General features: G+C 45.1%; 1 protein-coding gene across 2 annotated transcripts in view; it reads left to right on the top strand.

The window, feature by feature from the left end:
- The window catches only part of LOC106610250 (TBC1 domain family member 9), a 28,284-nt gene extending 8,977 nt beyond the window's left edge, over nt 1–19,307 (top strand). Inside the window, exons 3-22 of one of the 2 annotated variants that reach the window (XM_045716539.1) lie at nt 2,175–2,293; nt 2,876–3,104; nt 3,389–3,465; nt 3,579–3,763; nt 5,405–5,612; nt 6,831–7,037; nt 7,390–7,569; nt 8,857–9,007; nt 10,868–11,082; nt 11,850–11,967; nt 12,215–12,500; nt 13,070–13,199; nt 13,476–13,574; nt 13,727–13,795; nt 14,460–14,712; nt 14,855–14,920; nt 15,611–15,697; nt 15,936–16,004; nt 17,063–17,166; nt 17,332–19,307. In XM_045716539.1, coding sequence (XP_045572495.1) covers nt 2,175–2,293; nt 2,876–3,104; nt 3,389–3,465; nt 3,579–3,763; nt 5,405–5,612; nt 6,831–7,037; nt 7,390–7,569; nt 8,857–9,007; nt 10,868–11,082; nt 11,850–11,967; nt 12,215–12,500; nt 13,070–13,199; nt 13,476–13,574; nt 13,727–13,795; nt 14,460–14,712; nt 14,855–14,920; nt 15,611–15,697; nt 15,936–16,004; nt 17,063–17,166; nt 17,332–18,129 — 3,650 coding nt within the window. In that variant the 3' untranslated portion in view covers nt 18,130–19,307. Of the gene's footprint in view, nt 1–2,174; nt 2,375–2,875; nt 3,105–3,388; nt 3,466–3,578; nt 3,764–5,404; nt 5,613–6,830; nt 7,038–7,389; nt 7,570–8,856; nt 9,008–10,867; nt 11,083–11,849; nt 11,968–12,214; nt 12,501–13,069; nt 13,200–13,475; nt 13,575–13,726; nt 13,796–14,459; nt 14,713–14,854; nt 14,921–15,610; nt 15,698–15,935; nt 16,005–17,062; nt 17,167–17,331 lie in introns of those variants that run through there. The other variant, XM_045716540.1, reaches the window with a different exon arrangement.
- Nucleotides 19,308–19,386: the final 79 nt, after the last annotated feature.

Here is a 19,386-nt window from a genome sequence, read left to right as displayed (position 1 = left end):
GAATGTAAACTTTTCCTAAGTCCTTATAACATTGATAGAAATAACTTTGTTATTTTGCATTGTATTACCCAAAATGAAATGATCACGGAAATAATAAGATCAAAACGCAAATTGCATCACAACAATTTGACTTCTAGTCACAAAATAATAATACTAATAATAAAACACACACAGCATCCATGATACAGTAGAAAGGTCTGTAGCTCATCTGTCTTTATGGGGGGAAGACAGAGGTGGTGGATCCAACACAACAGAGACCTTTCCTCTGTTGTGTTGGAGGACTTTGAATAGTGTGTGACTACGCGTATGTGTATTTGCCTTAGTGAGTGCTCCCATATGGAAAAAGGAGTAGGGGAAAGAAACAGGAGAGAAGACCCTCTCTGAAATGGAAGCCCAGAAAAGACTCCTGAGGGCTAGCCTTGAAATGGCAACCCCTCCCCTCCCTATCCGCCCATCCTCCAGCACAGAGGGAGAGTGGAGCAGTCTGTCTGCCAGACGTCATCACTAGCTAAGACATGAGCAGCAGTGGGCTACTTACAGGGGAGATGGATGACGGATGAGGCCTCTAACGATAGTGGACACTGCACTGAGGTTTCTGTGCTAGCAGGCTCTGCCTTGACTGGCTCTCAGATTTCACTAGTGCTAAGTAGCTGCTAACAAGTAGCCACAGTAGCACCAATAGGGATTTGCCTGCCAATACTATTCAAAATTCTCCCTGAATTTAAGGTGTGCTGTATTGCAGGGCAGTATTAGTTCACCTTTTTAAGTAGGATCGTAACATATCTGAAGCTAATTAGCCAATAGCGCTCTAGCAATGAGCTCATCGCCATATTTGTGGTAGTAAATCTAGGCCGAGCAGACGGGATGGGCCAAGTAATGTCAGTGGCTGGGCTGTCTAGATTTAATCAAACTTTATTTATATAGCATATTTCTTAGAGGATGCATTTTAAAGTGCTTAACAAATAAAATAAAAGGTGAGAAAGATAAAATAACTAAGACAATAAAAAATGTAAGAACTTAAAATAGGTAAATAACAGTACACATGAGACTAATGCATTAAAATACATGTGATTTATATATGGGAATATGATTAAAAAGAACCCTAAGTTAAAGCATGTCTAGATGCTGTTCTAAAGGCCAGGACCATAGTGGCTGAAGGCAGCCTCACCAAATGTTGTGGTTCTGAGTGACCTTTGGAACAGCTAATAGGCCAGTGATAGAGGATCTGTGGGACAACCCGGCACATATGCTTCTAAGATATCAGACATGTATTCAGGTGAAAACCCACGTAGTGCTTTAAAAATCAATAAAGCAATTTTAAAATCTACTCTAAAACTAACAGGCAACCAATGCAGTGACTTTAAAATAGGTGGAGTGTGTGTGCTCCTGGTCTTTGTAAGCACACGTGCTGCTGCATTCTGAATTAATTAAAGCTGGCCAATGTTTGTTTTTTTGAGGGGGGGAGACCAGACAGGAGTGCATTGCAATAATCAAGCCTGGCAGTAATAAAAACATGCATTAGTCAGTGTGGGCTTGACAGAGGAATAGTCACACTTTGACAATATTTCTAAGGTAATTAAAAAGCGGATTTTTGGTCTCATTTCTGATGCGGGCCTTCACAGCGTTGGGCCAGTAAACGAAAGGTTGCTAGATTGAATCCCCGAGCTAAAAATCAGTTGTTCTGCCCCTGAACAAGGCAGTTAGCCCACTGTTGCTAGGCCGTCATTGTACATAAGAATTTGTTCTTAACTGACTTGCCTGGTTAAATAAAAAATATATATTTAAAAAAAAATTTGTAAGGTCAGTCCAGAATCACACCTAGGTTTATAGTCTGGTGGGTTGTATCTAGTCGTCTTCATTAGCCATCTGAACAGCTTGTTACTGCTGTCTGTACTGTCTTTCCTCTCATCTGTCTGTCACTGGTCCTGAATCATGTACTTCCATACTACTTAGTATGCCAGAAGAGTAGGTTAGGATTCCAAGTATGCTAAACATGTTCAATTTGCATACAATCGTAAGAATGATGAACAGCGTCTCAGACGACATGCTGAGAAAATGAGGAATGGGTGAAACTCCATGCCTCCACATTCTCCTGGGAGCCTCTTGTAATCAAGTTCCCTGATGCACCCCTGTCTACTCCTCCTCCGTCTCTTCTCCCCTCCCTCGTTCCGTAGGGTGCTCCCGTAAGGAGATCACAGAGCACTGGGAGTGGCTGGAGCAGAACCTCCTGCAGACGCTGTCCATCTTCGAGAACGAGAATGACATCACTACCTTTGTCAAGGGCAAAGTTCAGGTACTGTTTAGTGTATATATGAGTCACTTAGCAGATGCTTGTCTCTAAAGAAACAGTATGGACATCTCTGGGATTTGGAAGGTTGGTTGTGTTTAGAGGGGATGCATGGTGGGGTTTGTGGAATTTCACAAATCTTGTAATGGTGTTTGTGACAATAGTAATGGTGGTTGTCAGCAATTCATTTTGACAGTTTGGACATTGAAACGTATGACGTTTGCCTGTGAAATGTTTGTCATGCCAGGTGTAATATTAGCCTAGCATGTAGTCAAACTAGTATTGTCAAAATAACTCCTGCCAGGGGAAAAATAATGAAGCCCGGCTGTGTTCACTATTGTAACCTAAAAACAGGTCCAGCTACTGACACAGCCTCTAAATCAGGTTCTGTATTTATGTATGGAGATAAAGAAGTTCTTACTCAATGAATACATTACAAAAGCTAGCCAGATAAGATTTATTTTGTTCTCTTACTTTGTCTGCCACTCACTCTCTCACTTTCCAGCCATCTCTATTTTAAAATGAATTGTTGAACTTTTATTGATTGTCTCAAAGTCCTTCACTCCCTCTATTTCGCTCTTGCCCCAGGGTATTATCGCCGAGTACAACAAGAACCACGACGTGAAGGAGGACGATGACACTGACAAGTTCAAGGAGGCCATCTGTACGTTCCGTAAGCTGTTTGTCATGCCTGAAGAGGAGAAGCTGGTCAACTACTACTCCTGTAGCTACTGGAAGGGCCGTGTGCCCCGGCAGGGCTGGCTCTACCTCAGCATCAACCACATCTGCTTCTACTCTTACCTGCTGGGGAAAGAAGGTAGGGACCACTGGCATGCTGGCACAGGTACACACACCACTGCATAACTGGTTAGTACTATATACCAATTATGCATAGCTTTTGAAGACCCTTCAGAAGTCCCAAAAATAGTACAACCCCTTGATATTTTTCTGGGTGGATACAATGTATTTTTTTAAGATGAAGTGATGTATATTTCAAACGATCAGCTTTTATGCAACCCAAAAATGTATAAATGCAACCATCTCTCTTCAATCTATCTTTCTCTCTCTCCGTCTCTCTCGCCCTCTTTCTTCCCCCCTCAGCCAAGCTGGTGATCCGCTGGGCCGACATCACCCAGCTGGAGAAAAGCACCACGCTCCTCCTCCCTGATGCAGTCAAGGTGAGCCTTATAAATCATATCAACTATACTGCATGTTTACCATCGCTTTAACATCTCGTTGTCCATCCATACACCCCTCTAACCTTCATTCATGCTTCCGTTCCTCGGTCAAGGTGAGCACGCGGGTGTCCGAGCACGTCTTCTCGGTCTTCCTCAACATCAACGAGACCTTCAAGCTGATGGAGCAACTGGCCAACATCGCCATGAGACAGCTCCTTGACAACAAGGGCTTTGAGCAGGACCGCTCTCTGCCCAAACTCAAGAGGAAGACACCCAAAAAGGTGTCTGCCCTCAAGAGGTGAGGTTTGGTGGAGGGGGTTCTGGGGAGGTTCTGGGAAGGTTTGGTGAGGCGGGATGTTGTAGGTGAGAGATTTTTGTCTCCCCTCAATAGGTTTGGTTGATAGTTGAGGACGATTGGTTTCTGGGGAGATGCAGTAGTTTAGTCATGATGTAGTCATTTATAATGCTGCACAAAATTCTTTGCTGCCTGCGGGTGACCTCTAACCATTCACAACCATTCCATGTGGTTGCATGGCATTGTACGTTTTACAGTTTAATAAACAATATACCAAGACTTAACTAAACTAATGACTTCAGAGGAAAGAAATGTATAGTCTTGTTCCAACGTGCCTGAAGGAAAACCAGCTGAGGTGGTTTAGTAGTATATTAAAACTGACTTCCTTTCTAGTAGTTTGGCTCACAGCCACTTTTGCATTCTTTAAAACTACAGCACGACTTTGTCATAATCCTTTTAGGAACTTTACTGGCGCTATTAACTTTGAATACCCAAGCTTGCATCATTAGCCCAAGACTTTCAAATGCATTTCCCTCAAGACAGATTCCAACTCTCTAACCACTACCCATACTGTTGCCCCATCTAGATGTCTATTGTAGTATTATACTGTTGCCCCATCTAGATGTCTATTGTAGTATTATACTGTTGCCCCATCTAGATGTCTATTGTAGTATTATACTGTTGCCCCATCTAGATGTCTATTGTAGTATTATACTGTTGCCCCATCTAGATGTCTATTGTAGTATAATACTGTTGCCCCATCTAGATGTCTATTGTAGTATAATACTGTTTCCCCATCTAGATGTCTATTGTAGTAGGAACTGTTGCCCCATCTAGATGTCTATTGTAGTATTATACTGTTGCCCCATCTAGATGTCTATTGTAGTATTATACTGTTGCCCCATCTAGATGTCTATTGTAGTAGGAACTGTTGCCCCATCTAGATGTCTATTGTAGTATTATACTGTTGCCCCATCTAGATGTCTATTGTAGTATTATACTGTTGCCCCAACTAGATGTCTATTGTAGTATTATACTGTTGCCCCATCTAGATGTCTATTGTAGTATTATACTGTTGCCCCATCTAGATGTCTATTGTAGTATTATTCTGTCATACTTGGTTTCAAATTGCTCTTTCACTCCATTGACCTGATTTTTATTTTATTTTTCATATAAAGAAAAAGAAAACATTTGACATTTTTTGGGGATGCAGTTTAGGATGCATGGGAAATTATAAAACATTGGCCAAATGTATTTTAATGTGTGACATACATTTGTAAATGTATTTGGGATACATAAATTTGTATGGAAATAGACTGCGTACAAAACATTAAGAATGCCTGCTCTTTCCATGATATAGACTGATGAAGTGGAGGAGAAAGGTTAAAGAACGTTTTTCAAGCCTTGAGACAGTTGAATCATGGATTGTGTATTTGTGCTATTCACAGGGTGAATGGGCAAGACGATAGATTTAAGTGCCTTTTGAACAGGTTATGGTAGTAGGTGCCAGGCGCACCGGTTTGTGTCAACTGCACCGACAGTCTCAATTTACTGCTCTATTTAAAGACAACAGATTATGTTCCGAATTAGATTCTTGACAGTCTCTAGACTAGACAATCTCTTGAACCTTGTTGTCTCACCCAGGGACCTGGATGCCAGGGCTAAGAGCGAGCGTTACCGGGCCTTGTTCCGTCTGCCCAAGGATGAGAAGCTGGACGGACACACGGGCTGCACCCTTTGGACCCCCTTCAACAAGATGCACATCCTGGGCCAGATGTTTGTCTCCACTAACTACATCTGCTTCACTTCCAAGGAGGAGACCCTGTGCAGCCTCATCATCCCCCTAAGAGAGGTGAGTCTGGCTGGGTACAGACTCTGGTGATTGACCGTAGTCCTGGAGCTTAGTGTTGGCCCGGAGCAATAGTCTGCATTGACTGGAGCTCTCTGAGATTTCGGGTTGGTGACCGTTGAGCTAGACTTTTGTGACAATTTTGGATGATGCTAAGACATAGGTCAATGTGGGACCACTATAAAGATTACCTTTGACAGGTTCTGCTGTGTGCTGCTGTAGGGGGTGTACTAGCAGGGCAGTAAGAAAGAGCAGCGGCCGGCTTAACACTCAGGTAGAGGGCTGTCACTCCCAATCTGCTTTAGTCACTGGCTGCCCTTCTCCCAGCCATTGCCTTGTCGATCAGGACCCCCCATCCTGTCACATCTTATCCCAATCAGCCATCTTAAACTACCAATCGCTGGCAGGGCAGAATGTGGATCGACTACTAATGTCTAGTGTATATGTGTGGCACTGAATCAATTCAGTCACCTCGTATGTGGGTTGAAATGGTGAAACCTATTGTGTGCTTGGTATAGTATGTTGGCCTTAGGCCAATATTCTCATGTGCAATGACCAATGTGGTTAGATGGTGAAATAAATCAATACACATGCGATAGGTTACTGTAATTCGTGTTCTACATCGAACACTTTCTCGTATGAAATAGGAGATTTATATCTTATGTTGCATCCTCATATCACTGACGTACTGTGTCTTATGACTGACGTGACTGGCATATCTGTTGTCTGACTCAACCATTACTCAACCCTGCACCTTAGAGGCTGCTGCCCAGTATTCATAGACATGGAATCACTGGCCACTTTAATAATGGAACACTAGTCACTTTAATAATGTTTACATACTCGTTACTCACGTGGTGTGTGTGTGTGTGTGTGTGTGTGTGTGTGTATTATTCTGTATTCAATTTACTAGTATTTTAGTCAATGCCACTCCGACATTGCTCGTCCTAATATTTATATTTTTTCTTAACTCCATTCTTTTACTTTAGATTTGTATGTATTGTTGTGAATTGTTAGATACTACTGCACTGTTGGAGCTAGGAACACAAGCATTTTGCTACACCCGCAATAACATCTGCTAAATATGTGTATGTGACCAATAACATTTGATTTATGACTGGCATATCTGTTGTCTGACGTATGACTGACATCTGTTGTGACTGATAAATGAATGAATGACATATCTGTTGTGACAGACCTCTGTGTCTCTGTCCCTCCCAGGTGACGATAGTGGAGAAAGCAGACAGCTCCAACTTTTTGCCCAGCCCAGTGTCCATCAGCACCAAGAACAGGATGACCTTCCTGTTCGCCAACCTCAAGGACCGGGACTTCCTGGTCCAGAGGATCTCTGACTTCCTGCAGCAGACCACCTCCAAGATCTACTTCGAGAGGGAGATCACCGGGAGTGTGAACAGCTCCGACGATGAGGTGAGGGCACATCTATGTCATTGCATATCTAGGATGTTGTACATCATTTAGGTCTATACTCTTCCACAACTGCTCCCCAAGTTTGCTGATAAGTCTCCCTCTATTCCAGGTCTTCACTAGATACTTAGCATGATTATTATCACAGGTCTCTGATCAGCTCTTATCATAAAGCACACTGCATTAACTATCCTTACCCTGATCCTGGACTTGTGCTGTTCTCCACCAGGTGTATTCTCAGTATTATTAGTTTGGCATCTCATCTCAGAACAGTTGTTATGATAAACTCATGATAATTGACTGCATTAACAATCTCCTAACTCTGATCCTGAATCTGTCTCTCTCTCTCCTTTAGGTGTACTCCCAGCAGGGCTCTCTCCTCTCCAGCAGTCCCCAGCGCAGCAGTCTGGGCTCAGAGGGCTCCTCCGAGGGTGAACGCCAGTTTAACCTCAACGACAACAGCGTGCCCACCGCCACCCAGGCCCTCATGACCATGTACCGCCGTCGCTCGCCGGAGGAGTTCAACCCCAAACTGGTACGGTCATTGAATGGTCACGGAATATGCAGTTCTGGTCACGTATTGGGGTCTCCCGAGTGGCGCGGCAGTCTAAGGCACTGCATCTCAGTGCTAGAGATGTCACTACAGACCCTGGTTCGATTCCAGGCTGTACCACAACCGGCTGTGATTGGGAGTCCCGTAGGGCAGCGCACAATTGGCCCAGCGTCGTTAGGGTTTGGTCGGGGTAGGAATGTTATGGTAAATAAGAATTTATTCTTAACTGACTTGCCTAGTTAAATAAACATGTGGTCGAAAATAAGAAGATGCTCTATTGCTATAGTAGAGAATTGGAATGATTGCACATGATGGAACTGAACTGGGACTAAATGAATTGATTGAGTTGAAAACATTTTATTTACAGTGACAAAATATTGTAACAAAGTGTAATTGCGTGTATATACCTGCATGCTGAATAAGCCATTGGGAATGCAATATCTGCATGTAATAACCTGAGGCTTTTCCCAAGCCTCAAATCAAATTGTGTTGGTTGCGTGCACCTATTTAGCAGATGTTATTGCGGGTGTAGCGAAGTGCTTGTGATCCGAGCTCCAGCAGTGCGGTAATATCTAACAATACAAAACAAAGTTGCTTAGGAGCCAGAAACGGAGCCACCATGTCTATCGGCGCCGTCAGTGTCTCAACCTTGATCTAAAACAATGCTTGGCTTGCAGTCGGTGTGTTCTGTTCCTGCTCTAACCTCCAGCTGGCTTTGCATTGCACAGTTCAAAGGCCTGCAGGGAAGTTGCTGATGTAGACCAATGGAGGGGGAGTGTGTGGAAAGTATATTAGATCCGAGTTAATTGAAGTAAATAAAGCCCTAATGAAATTCTTCGGAGACCTCTTGGGGAGTATTTGTGCTACGTACGTCTGTGTAGAAATATTGTTTAGGCTTTGTAGGCCGTCTGGCTCGTTACTTAATGAGGTGGTCATTTGTTTTGCCTCCTACGAACCATCCTGATCTCTCCAGCTCACATTCTGCGTGTATTGAAACAATGTAAGCGTGCCATATTAGGATGGTTCGTACGAGGCTAGTCATTTCATATCTTTTTGCTTTCTGCAGAGAAGTTGGGTTGTTGGCTCAGCGGTTACAAGGGTGTCTACTTTCTTTCTCTCGCTCTCTCTGTCCTTAAACATCATTCTATAGTTCTAAGGGGAGCTTTACTGGCATGAAATGTCTCTTGTGACATTTCTCTCTCTCTCTCTCTCTCTCCTTTCTCTAACACGTGCAAGATTATTAACTGTCAATTTTTTTTTCTTCCCCAGGCTAAGGAGTTCCTGAAGGAACAGGCGTGGAAGAACCACTTCACCGAGTACGGCCAGGGGGTGTGTATGTACCGTACAGAGAAGACCAAGGACCTGGTGCTTAAAGGCATCCCAGAGAACATGAGGGGAGAGCTGTGGCTGCTCTTCTCTGGTGAGGCCAACAGTGGCACGCGTTCTCACAGTCAGACGTGGGCACGAGCTCTCTCTCTCTCTCACACACACACACACAGTACACTCTCACAATCACTGTACATAGTCATTTGTATATTACATTATTCCCCCCGGTTCTTGACATTCATATACTCGACTTTCACTCATTCTGTATCTCCACAAGCCGTGCTGATACACACACACTCAAAGACCACAGATAGACAGTACTACGTGCTCACACACTCATACACCAACTCTAACCTGCATTCAGCATCGTGTGGCGGGACCACACATCTCATTACTTTAGTTATTGTTACCACAGGATGAAAAACAACAGTAAAAACATCAGGTTTTGGGTTTTCCCAAACCCCCTTTTGTGGTATGAGCACAGAATGGTTCATCATCCAGGTGTATTAGAAGTATTGATAGTCAAATATTAGCTCTTCTTTCAGTGTACATATGGATTTGGGTAGCCTCATTAAACATGTATTAGCTTGGCCTTGGCAACGCATTCCATTCCTATCTCCTGCCTGAGCAGCAGTATCTTACTGTATCTAACCTGTAACTGGGCTGCATGCTTCACGTCCACTGTTACAGTATATTACAGTGAGCACACACATTCTATAGTCTGCTTACTGTATGTCAAACTGAACACTGTCAGTCTGGTTTATCAGGCTTTACAAACACAGCAGCTTATGTAGGGGTTGTGTTAGAGACGTAGGCCAGCATTGTGACCACCGTAGCTGTGAAAAGCTGACCTGTATAAATAAACCTGAAGAACCAGTTGGCCTACAGGGAGAGTCACTGCTAAGATCACCAAACAATGTTTTCTACTTCAGCCTCTTCTTCCTGGAGTAAATGCCTTGCAGCCACGCGACCGCACTAACAGTTAGCGATTATCTACCTGCTCTTTCCGTCCCGTCCCCCGACCTACTTATGGTACCTTCCGCAGTCGCCATGGCAACCATACATCTGCACTTGCTGGAGGGACTGGTGTGTTTACATGTTAGCCTAGCGTCTCTGGCAAAGCTCGCTAGAGGTGCTTTTATGTGGGAGAAGATGCAGCATTTGAATGCAACCTTTATACTTGTCCCTCTACTCACTGTCACAGTGGGAACAGTTGATAAGCCTGTGTTTGACTGAGTGAGTTTGAGGGTGTTATGATTCAACAGACTTTTACCCAGGACCCCCCCCCTCCTTGAATGGTTTGGCCTGGTGTTGTTGCTCTCGTGCACAGTCAGGGCTGCTTCCACAGCTGGGAGTACGGGAGGGGGAGGTCTATAATGGCACTAAGGTTTCAGTGTAGAAGGGATTCTGCCTAAAGTGAGAGTGGAAGGCTTACAACTGCATGACTACTGGCTGCTTGCCACATCCTCCGTTAGCAGAGATGGAATGAGCAATGGCATGTCTTGAGTTCTGGTTTCATCACTCTAACCATTTCTGAAACGGATTACATTGAATATGCCGTTACATTGCTAGCCTAACTTAGCCAGGCGTAAAATAAATGCCTGAAACTAGATCCCCCCCCTGAATGGTCTTGAAGAGATTAAAAAAATAACTGTTGGGGAGAGGTTCTCTTCTGCACTGTTCAACCAATCCAGTAAATGTGGAGGAGTTAAGATGGACCGTTGCCTTGTTAACGTCCAAAAGCGGAAGTCGCATCACAGGCTCTTTCCATTTCCCCCTGAAAACTGGAACATCTGTTTGTTAGCAGTTCTCTTAAGGCTGTTGGTTGAAAGATGGGCCTGACATTAACCTTGTTCCATCAGCCCAATTTCTTTTAAACAGCAATTGGCTGATTGTCTGGTGCCAATGGGCCTCTTTTAACACTATACTAACTGTGGTAACTATACCCCCCCAGGGGCGATCAACGAGATGGCGACCCACCCTGGCTACTACGAGGACCTGGTAGAGAAGTCTATGGGGAAGTACAACCTGGCCACAGAGGAGATCGAGAGAGACCTGCACCGCTCCCTCCCTGAACACCCAGCCTTCCAGAACGAGATGGGGATCGCTGCCCTACGAAGGGTCCTCACTGCCTACGCCTTCAGAAACCCCAACATAGGCTACTGCCAGGTACACACATGGTATATAGTATACACACATGGTATATAGTATACACACATGGTGTATAGTATACACACATGGTATATAGTATACACATACAGACGCACCAGTCCGGTCGCTCAAGATCCACTGCCAAATTAGACGTCCGTCCAGGTAAGCAGGGCGTCACAGGATTACGTCAAAACCGGCCTCTAGGGGCAATGTTGGCGCTATTACCGTCAAGTCCTGTGGACAGGGATGGCGGATGGGCGTAAGCTGTGAGCTCCGGCTCCGAAAGTCGTGTGTTCAATCCCAGTGCTAAACACTATTTTTGTCTATCCCAAACCTTAACCATTCGGGAATTAATGCCTAATCTTCAAAATGTTATGTTTGTGGACAAATGTCTGATTCTGCAGTGAGACTGAGAGCTTGTTACACCACACACACACACACACACACTTATTTTACAACACAAACATTCACACTGCTCTTCAGTTTGATAAATGGTCAAGCCACATAGTAGTTTGCCGCTTCTATCGCTGTCCTGACTCCCCTGCGGGTCCCTAATCTTGGTTCCCCCTGCGGGTCGAAGCCATGCTTGACTGCCGGTCCATCTGTTGGCAGATTGAAACTCTGAAGACGTTTAACTCGGGCTGAAAACTGTAGTCCAGACCTACTGTCACATAGCTGTTTTATTTGATTCTTGTTTTGCTTTTTGAAGCGTTTGAGATTCTGTAAAGAAAAGCGCTGTAGAAGTTGAATGTATTATTCTGAATAATCTTGGTGGTTCTTCCTAGGCCATGAACATCGTGACGTCGGTGCTGCTGCTGTATGCTAAAGAGGAGGAGGCCTTCTGGCTGCTGGTGGCTCTGTGTGAGCGGATGCTGCCTGACTACTACAACACCAGGGTCGTAGGTCAGTTGGAAGCTTCTGGAATGAGGCTGTAGTAGGGCAATGGGTGGCTTTGTGGTTGACTCTGTTTGCGCCTCTGCGTTTTTAACTTGGTCTCAGTGTCTCTATTTTATGTTTGTGTTCACATGTGTGTATGTGTCCCTCAGTCTTTGTGCATATCTGTTGGCATCGCTCTCCCTCTTACTGTATCAGTGTACGCATAGGCCTCTTTTTTTTCTGTCTCGCTAACCTCCCACTTCTCCTTCTCCAGGAGCTCTGGTAGACCAGGGTGTATTTGAGGAGCTGGCCAGGGAGTACGTCCCTGAACTCTACGACTGCATGCAGGACCTGGGAGTCATCTCTACCATTTCCCTCTCCTGGTTCCTCACCCTGTTCCTCAGTGTCATGCCCTTTGAGAGTGCTGTGGTGGTGGTCGACTGCTTCTTCTACGAGGGCATCAAGGTCATCTTCCAGCTGGCGCTCAGCGTGCTGCACGCCAACATCCACCAGCTGCTGGGGGCCAAGGACGACGGAGAGGCCATGACCGTGCTGGGAAGGTGAGGACGGTTGTGGGTGGAAAACCGACAAGGAGCCAAAGATACTAAAACAGGGCTTTTCAATTTCGCTCCAGGAGGACAGAAACACTTCTTGATATGTTTCTACCTGGTAGTTAATTGTATTCACCTGGTGCACCAGGTCTGAAAACCAGAAGGGTTTTAGCCCTGCAGTACCAGAATTGGCACAGCCCTGGACTAAAGGGACATGACTGATAGGCCAACTCATGACTGGAACACTGAACCTAACCTAAACTAAAACCCTAACCTTTGCCCTGACCTTAATCCTAACCATAACCAATTAGGTCATTCAACATCAGTTTGCTGGTCAGTCATGCTACTTTAGTTTTTCACTCAAAGAGCAGACCCCATGAGTCAGGTCAAAGGTCAAATTGTTTTGGCGGCAGTGACACGAGATCTTCATCTTGTTTTGAAACACCGCAATAACAACGCTTCTTAATTCAATTAAAGCTTGATATTGATAAGCTGTCAATATGAAGGATTTGGTTGTGATAACCTTTTTCATAGAGAAGCCTTTATTCAAGGAATATGCTTGAAACGTTTGTGTGTAGGTACCTGGACAGCGTGACCAATAAGGACAGCACCCTGCCTCCCATCCCCCACCTCCACTCCCTGCTGACAGACGATGGGGATCCCCACCCGGAGGTGGACATCTTCAAGCTGGTCCGCAGCTCCTACGAGGTGAGTCTTCGCACCATGACCAGGGCACTATCCCATCCACCCGTCATGCAATCATTCCTTCAGTCTGTCAGAGATGGGGTCAATTTCAATTCAGTCAATTAAGTTGAAATGGAATTCAGCCCAACCCTGCTTCCTAGACCCAAGTGTATTCACTGGTAGAACTGTCACTCTGTTTTGACCTTTACTCTGGCTGGTGATTATGTAGTCTCAGTGGATATCCCAGCCGTAGGATAGCAGCAGTGTTGACCCCTCTCTGTCCCGTGTGGCTGTTTGTAGAAGTTTGGCTCCATCCGGGCAGACGTGATCGAGCAGATGCGCTTCAAACAGAGGCTAAGGGTCATCCAGACCATCGAGGACACCACCAAACGCAACGTGGTAACGACCCCTGCTGTCTCACACACTGTATGGTATACCAGATGTTGGGTGTGGAGGATTTCAAGTCATTTTAAGCCAATGTTTCTGATTTGTATTCAATGCTGGTTAGTTCTGATCTCCTCACACAGCTCCTAAATCCACTGTTCTTTCAGGTCAGAACCATTGTCACGGAGACTGCCTTCAGCATCGACGAACTGGAGGAGCTCTACGTTCTGTTCAAGGTGAGTGACAGCCATACTGTAGCCAATAGGAACTTAAAGGACCTCATCTCTTCCTGTATTTTCCTCAGCCTCCCTTTCTCTTTGGCAGGGCGTCTCATTTCTCCTAGCTCTCACATAGTGCCCTGCTACCACGGCAACACTGAATTATGGGCTATAATTGGAGCGGGGACTTAATATCCATAGAGACAGACCTAAAACCCTGGCAACAGCATTTCACTCTTCATCCATTAACATAACGTACGCTCACTGCTCAGTCCTGTTAGAGGACATGGAGGAAGACGGATGAATCTTCAGCACACTTCTAATGGTCAGGGGTGCTGGTATAAGATGTGAGAAGTAGAGGACTTTTAATACCCAATGTTGTGCAATGTTCACATTGTTCTCTGTTGACATCAAGTACTTATCCATTACAAACATTGTGCAAAGCAATTCAGTGGTATCTATATGCATTTCCTCACCGTGGGCGACCACATTTCCCCACATTTAGCATAGGTATCACCATTCGGTCTAATTCCACCTCACCTCGCTTCTTTATACTTCAAAATGTTCTAGAAAACTGCTATATATAAATGTAATATATTTCTTTCATTCACATTAAATCCCTGTTGAATCTATTTCTATAATTGAATCTATCAAATCTATTTCTACCATCTTCATTCTCCAGGCGGAACACCTGACCAGCTGCTATTGGGGCGGAACGGGTGGCAGCAACCCCACGGAGCGCCACGACCCCAGCCTGCCCTACCTGGAGCAGTACCGCATCGACCTGGAGCAGTTCAGGGGGCTGTTCTCCCTGCTCTTCCCCTGGGCCCCTGTCAACGGGGCCCACGCAGACCCCCTGGCCTTGCGCTTCTTCAGGCTCCTGGACCATAACGGAGACTCTCTGATTAATTTCCGGGAGTTTATTAGTGGACTGAGTGAGTATTGGTGGAGGTGGGTGAGGGGGTGTATCAAATAGAAGTTGACGAATGATTGTAGCAACTGGTCCAAATGGATATTAAGTCTATATAGACATAATGAAATGTTATGACAAATTATCGCATCTATGGTGTATTTCAGGTGTTTTATGCCATGGGGATCTGACTGAGAAACTGAAGCTCCTGTACAAGATGCATGTGATTCCTGGTAAGTAAGTGTGTGTGTGTGTACTGTTCAGAGAGAAATCTATACTCCTTATATACTGTCATAACTGAGTGAGGGGGAGGATGTTTTAAGGATAGGGGATTGGATGTATTTACTGTAAAGGAGGAAAGATGAATTATTTTGTTCTCTCCCTCGCTTGGTTGAGCATATGGAGTACCAACCGCAGCTTTCCTTCTCAAGACTCACACAGCAGTATTTTAACTCTGCTGGAAATCTACCTCTCAATTAGAAGAGCTTTCATGACTCTCTGGCTCAGCTCGCGTTAATTCCCTGTATAACAGCAAAGCCTGAAGCAGCTATTGTTTTGGTCCTCAGAATGATGGGGTTAGCTTTTTTCCTTTGCCAGCCACAAAGAAACATGGAAACATTGTCTCTGACAGAATGATATATGTTGAGGACTAACAGATGTTTAGCGAGAAGAGGATACAGAAATGACTGATAAAGGCATTGATTTCAGACTTATGATCAAACATTGGGATGTGTGAGGCCTCGATGGAAAGATGATGATAAATGGATACAATTTGTATTGCACTTTTTCAACTGCAATGTTTGAGGCGTTATGATAACGCCCCTTACAGCATTTTGAGCATCTGGAAAGGCGCTATATAAATGCTATCAATTATAATGACAATGATAAGGCCCAAAATGTTGCATCTTCCTGTCCCCTCCCAGAGGTGACCCATGAGCAGGAGGAGCCAGACTCTGCCTTCGAGGCCACCCAGTACTTCTTTGAGGACATCACCCCGGAAACTTCCATTGGTAGGCCATGTCCTCATCAACACGCCAGAGGTTACACAATGTTTGCGCCCCAAATTGCATCCTTTTCCCTATATAGTGCGCTAATGTTGACCAGAGCCTTATGTGCCCTCAATCACAGTCACACTCCACTCATGGCATGCATCAACCTATTTCAACCTCTCACCTTTTTTTTTCTTCTTCAGATGACTTCCTAATGTGTCCTTTGACCTTTGCACTCTTGACCCTTCCATTCCTCTAGGCCTTGACCCCAAGTGCAAGAACGAGAAGGATGATGGCTTTGTCAGGGTCACGTTCAAGACTGAGAAAGGTACACACTGCTATAAAACAGTTATGAGACATGCGTATCTATCGCTGGTTTGTAAATGCTCAAATCTAAATGATAATACCGTAAGCCACATAGTCTACTGTTCCTGTTCCTTTTTTTGTTTGTTGCAAAGGCCTTTATTTACTGTACCTCAAGAATGCTCATCTCACTGTAAGGAAGTTAGCTGTAGCTAACAGGGTTGGGGTCAATTCCATTTAAACTCAGTCAATACAGGATGTAAAGAAAAATTCCAATATCAATTCTAATTTCCTCCTATGAGAGAGAAATACTTCCTGAATTGACTACACTGAAATGGAATTGACTCCAAACCTGGTGCTACTACTCACAGAGAGGGAAAGGAGGGGTGGGCTCTCAGCTGATCATTCAGGTTCAGTCCCCGTTGGTGTCTCAACAGGCCCAGACACTTGCACCATCGTTGGTCTTTAGGGCTGGGGCAGTGGTATGGCCTCTGCAGGTGCAGTCCCCTTCCAACTTCATCTTGACTCTTACCTCTTTCTCCCTCCTCACATCTCCCTCCCTCTCTTTCAGCTCACCTCCTTCCTCATCTCACCGCTCGCTCGCTCTCCTCCTCTCCCTCCTATTTGAAATTATTTCAAACCGTATTTGACTCCATACACACACACGCGTGTGCACACATCCCAAAACTCTGGGATGAAATGTTGAAAAGCAGAAGCACTGTTACTTTTCTATGTATAATGTTTTCTTGGAGCAAAAATTGTCTACGGTTGCTGATTAGGGACAATATACTTACTGATTTTCCAGACAATAAAATTCCCATTAAAGCAATGGTTCTTAATAGAATTGAACAGTTTCAAAGTGCAGCTGGAAGTGTCGCATGTTAAATGGTCCCCAAGCTATGCCTGCATGCCACTTCAGTTTATTCAGGGCATTATTGGTGCATGTTCTCTTATTCATTCAACACTCTCCTTGACAACAACACATACATTAGTTGTTGCTGTTGTTATGGCCTCCTATAAATAGTCAAAGCGTGCCAGGCTGCTAGCTTTAACTGTTAATGGCCACCTCTGTTGTTTCTACAGTGAAGAAACTGCACACGCCTGACTACCGCCACTACCTGAGGCTGTGGAACCAGGGCACCAAGAACAAGCTGGACAACATGAAGGATCTGCCCAAACTCAACCAGGTAAGAGCATTAAGATCCACTCCACCTCCCCAGGGGGAGTCAGTGGAGTCCACTTGATCAATGTGGCTGTGTGAGGCTATGAAATTGTGTGTGTTGTGCCAATGAATCTACCTCATCTTCCTTCCCAGGCTAACCTGTATGTCTTCCTCTCTCTCTCTCCTTCAGAGCCAGTTCATAGAGCTGTGCAAGACACTGTACAACATGTTCAGCGAGGACGCCCAGGAGCAGGAGCTGTACCACGCCACGGCCACCGTCACCAGCCTGCTGCTGGAGATGGGCGAGGTGGGCAAGCTCTTCTGCCATTCCAAGGACCAGGAGGAGCAGGACCAGGACGATCCAGAGGAGGCCAAAACCAGTGGGCCAGCCCGAGATGGAGGGACCAAGCCTGGGGTTGTCTGCCAGCAGAGGGGCCAGGGAGAGGGGGAGAAGGAGAGCCAGGCCAGACCGTGTGGCCCTGCGAAGAGGGACGGCAGGGGCGAGCAGCTGTCTGCCATGGAGGACATTAAGCTGGAGGACTCGTCCCCGAAGGACACAGGGACATCGTCCTCCATGCTCATTTCAGATGACGAGACCAAAGACGACACGTCCATGTCGTCCTACTCGGTGCTCAGCGGCGGCTCCCATGAGCTCGACGACAAGCTTCACTGCGAGGACATTAATGACGACACGGTCCTGGTGCGCAGCGAGAACGGGCCCCATGGTGGAGGGGGAGGGAATGGGCCTCACGGTGCAGGTGGGCCCCACGGCAGAGATGGGGGGCTGCCTCACAGCACCAGCATAGATAAAGACTGGGCCATCACCTTTGAGCAGTTCCTGGCATCGGTGCTCACTGAGCAGGCCCTGGTGCTTTACTTCGAGAAACCAGTGGAGGTGGCCGCACGTATCACCAATGCCAAGAATGTGAGGAAAGTGGGGTGCTCCCTACTGTCTGCTAGCGACTATGAGATCTCCCTGTCTGGGTAACTAATGCCTCAATGGAAAAGAGAGAATTTACAGAGACAGACTCTTGCTCTGTAGGTTGACTGCTTCGGGAAAACAGGGAAACATGTCATGTAAATGTACAACGTGAGAACCCAGTCTTCTCCTCTTTGTTGGGTGACAAGAATGACAGTCTGCTAGAACTGAAAAGTCTAACATTTGTGTGCAATACTGTAAGAGTAAAAAAAATTAAAATAAATACCTGCTCTTAGCAATGTATTTTACCAGATGTCAACAACCTGTTTTATCTTTAGGGTTAGATTCTGTTCAGCAGAGGGACCAGGGAAGGGCAAAAAGGGCTTTATTGACCTTTGACCTCAAAGGAATTCAGGCAGAGCTGTGGTGTATGTACTGTACATGTATTAGCTGAGCTTGCTGTACTTTATATGAAGTCATGTATACATGTTACTACTAATAATCGCTAAACCAGTTAGACTACTACGTATCATGATGTTTAAGTCTTACAGACCACCAGCCCAGTCCAGGAGTGGCCTGTCACAGTCCCCGAGGAACACTGCTCAGTCGTTGTAGAGTTCCGTTAGCTGCTAACTCATTAGCCGCTAGGCTAATTGACTAACAGCAACCTGTGGTGCAGTGTTACTCGCTGCTAATCTATTAGCCGCTAATTTACACTAGAAACAATGGGTAAGACAGGTAGCATCCGTTAGCTACAATGAAGAAGTGACTGTACTTCTAGAGTTGGAAAGATTAGTTGCCGCCGCTTCAGGATAACCCACACTTGCACTGGAATGAAATATGAATGGTGGTGAAAGCTTTATCTGACTTAATTCACTAAGGAAAACACTGTTTAGATTTCATTCGTGTGGTAGCTTAGCCTGCATACTGAACTGTAGAGCACACGCACTTTGTTTTATCAGGAAAAAATTACATTTACGACATCTTTCCTTTTAATTCCATAAGCATGTTTTCTGCCTTTTTTTTTTCTGTGCCACTCCTGCGCTCATCGTCAGCACACTCCAAAAGCTTCTTTTTTTTTTTAACAATGTTTTGAACTTTTTGCTCTGTATTTTTACGCTGTTTTTATATATTTTTTTTGTTCCAATGTGAATGATTTTGTCATGTACAAAGGTCATGATTTTAAGTGTACCACTTCAACTAATTAAAAAGTGTAGAATGAACGGTCCTACGCTACATATTAAAAATGTCTCATGTCTCTTTATGGGATTTATCATTTAGGGTTGCTCATACTGTAGCCTGGGATAAATATTGATGCGCTCCGTT

This window comes from Salmo salar, chromosome ssa04, assembly GCF_905237065.1.
Source record: "Salmo salar chromosome ssa04, Ssal_v3.1, whole genome shotgun sequence".
NCBI lineage: Eukaryota > Metazoa > Chordata > Actinopteri > Salmoniformes > Salmonidae > Salmo > Salmo salar.
The sequence above is the reverse complement of the archived record's forward strand: the minus strand, read 5'-3'. Positions and strand labels throughout refer to the sequence as shown.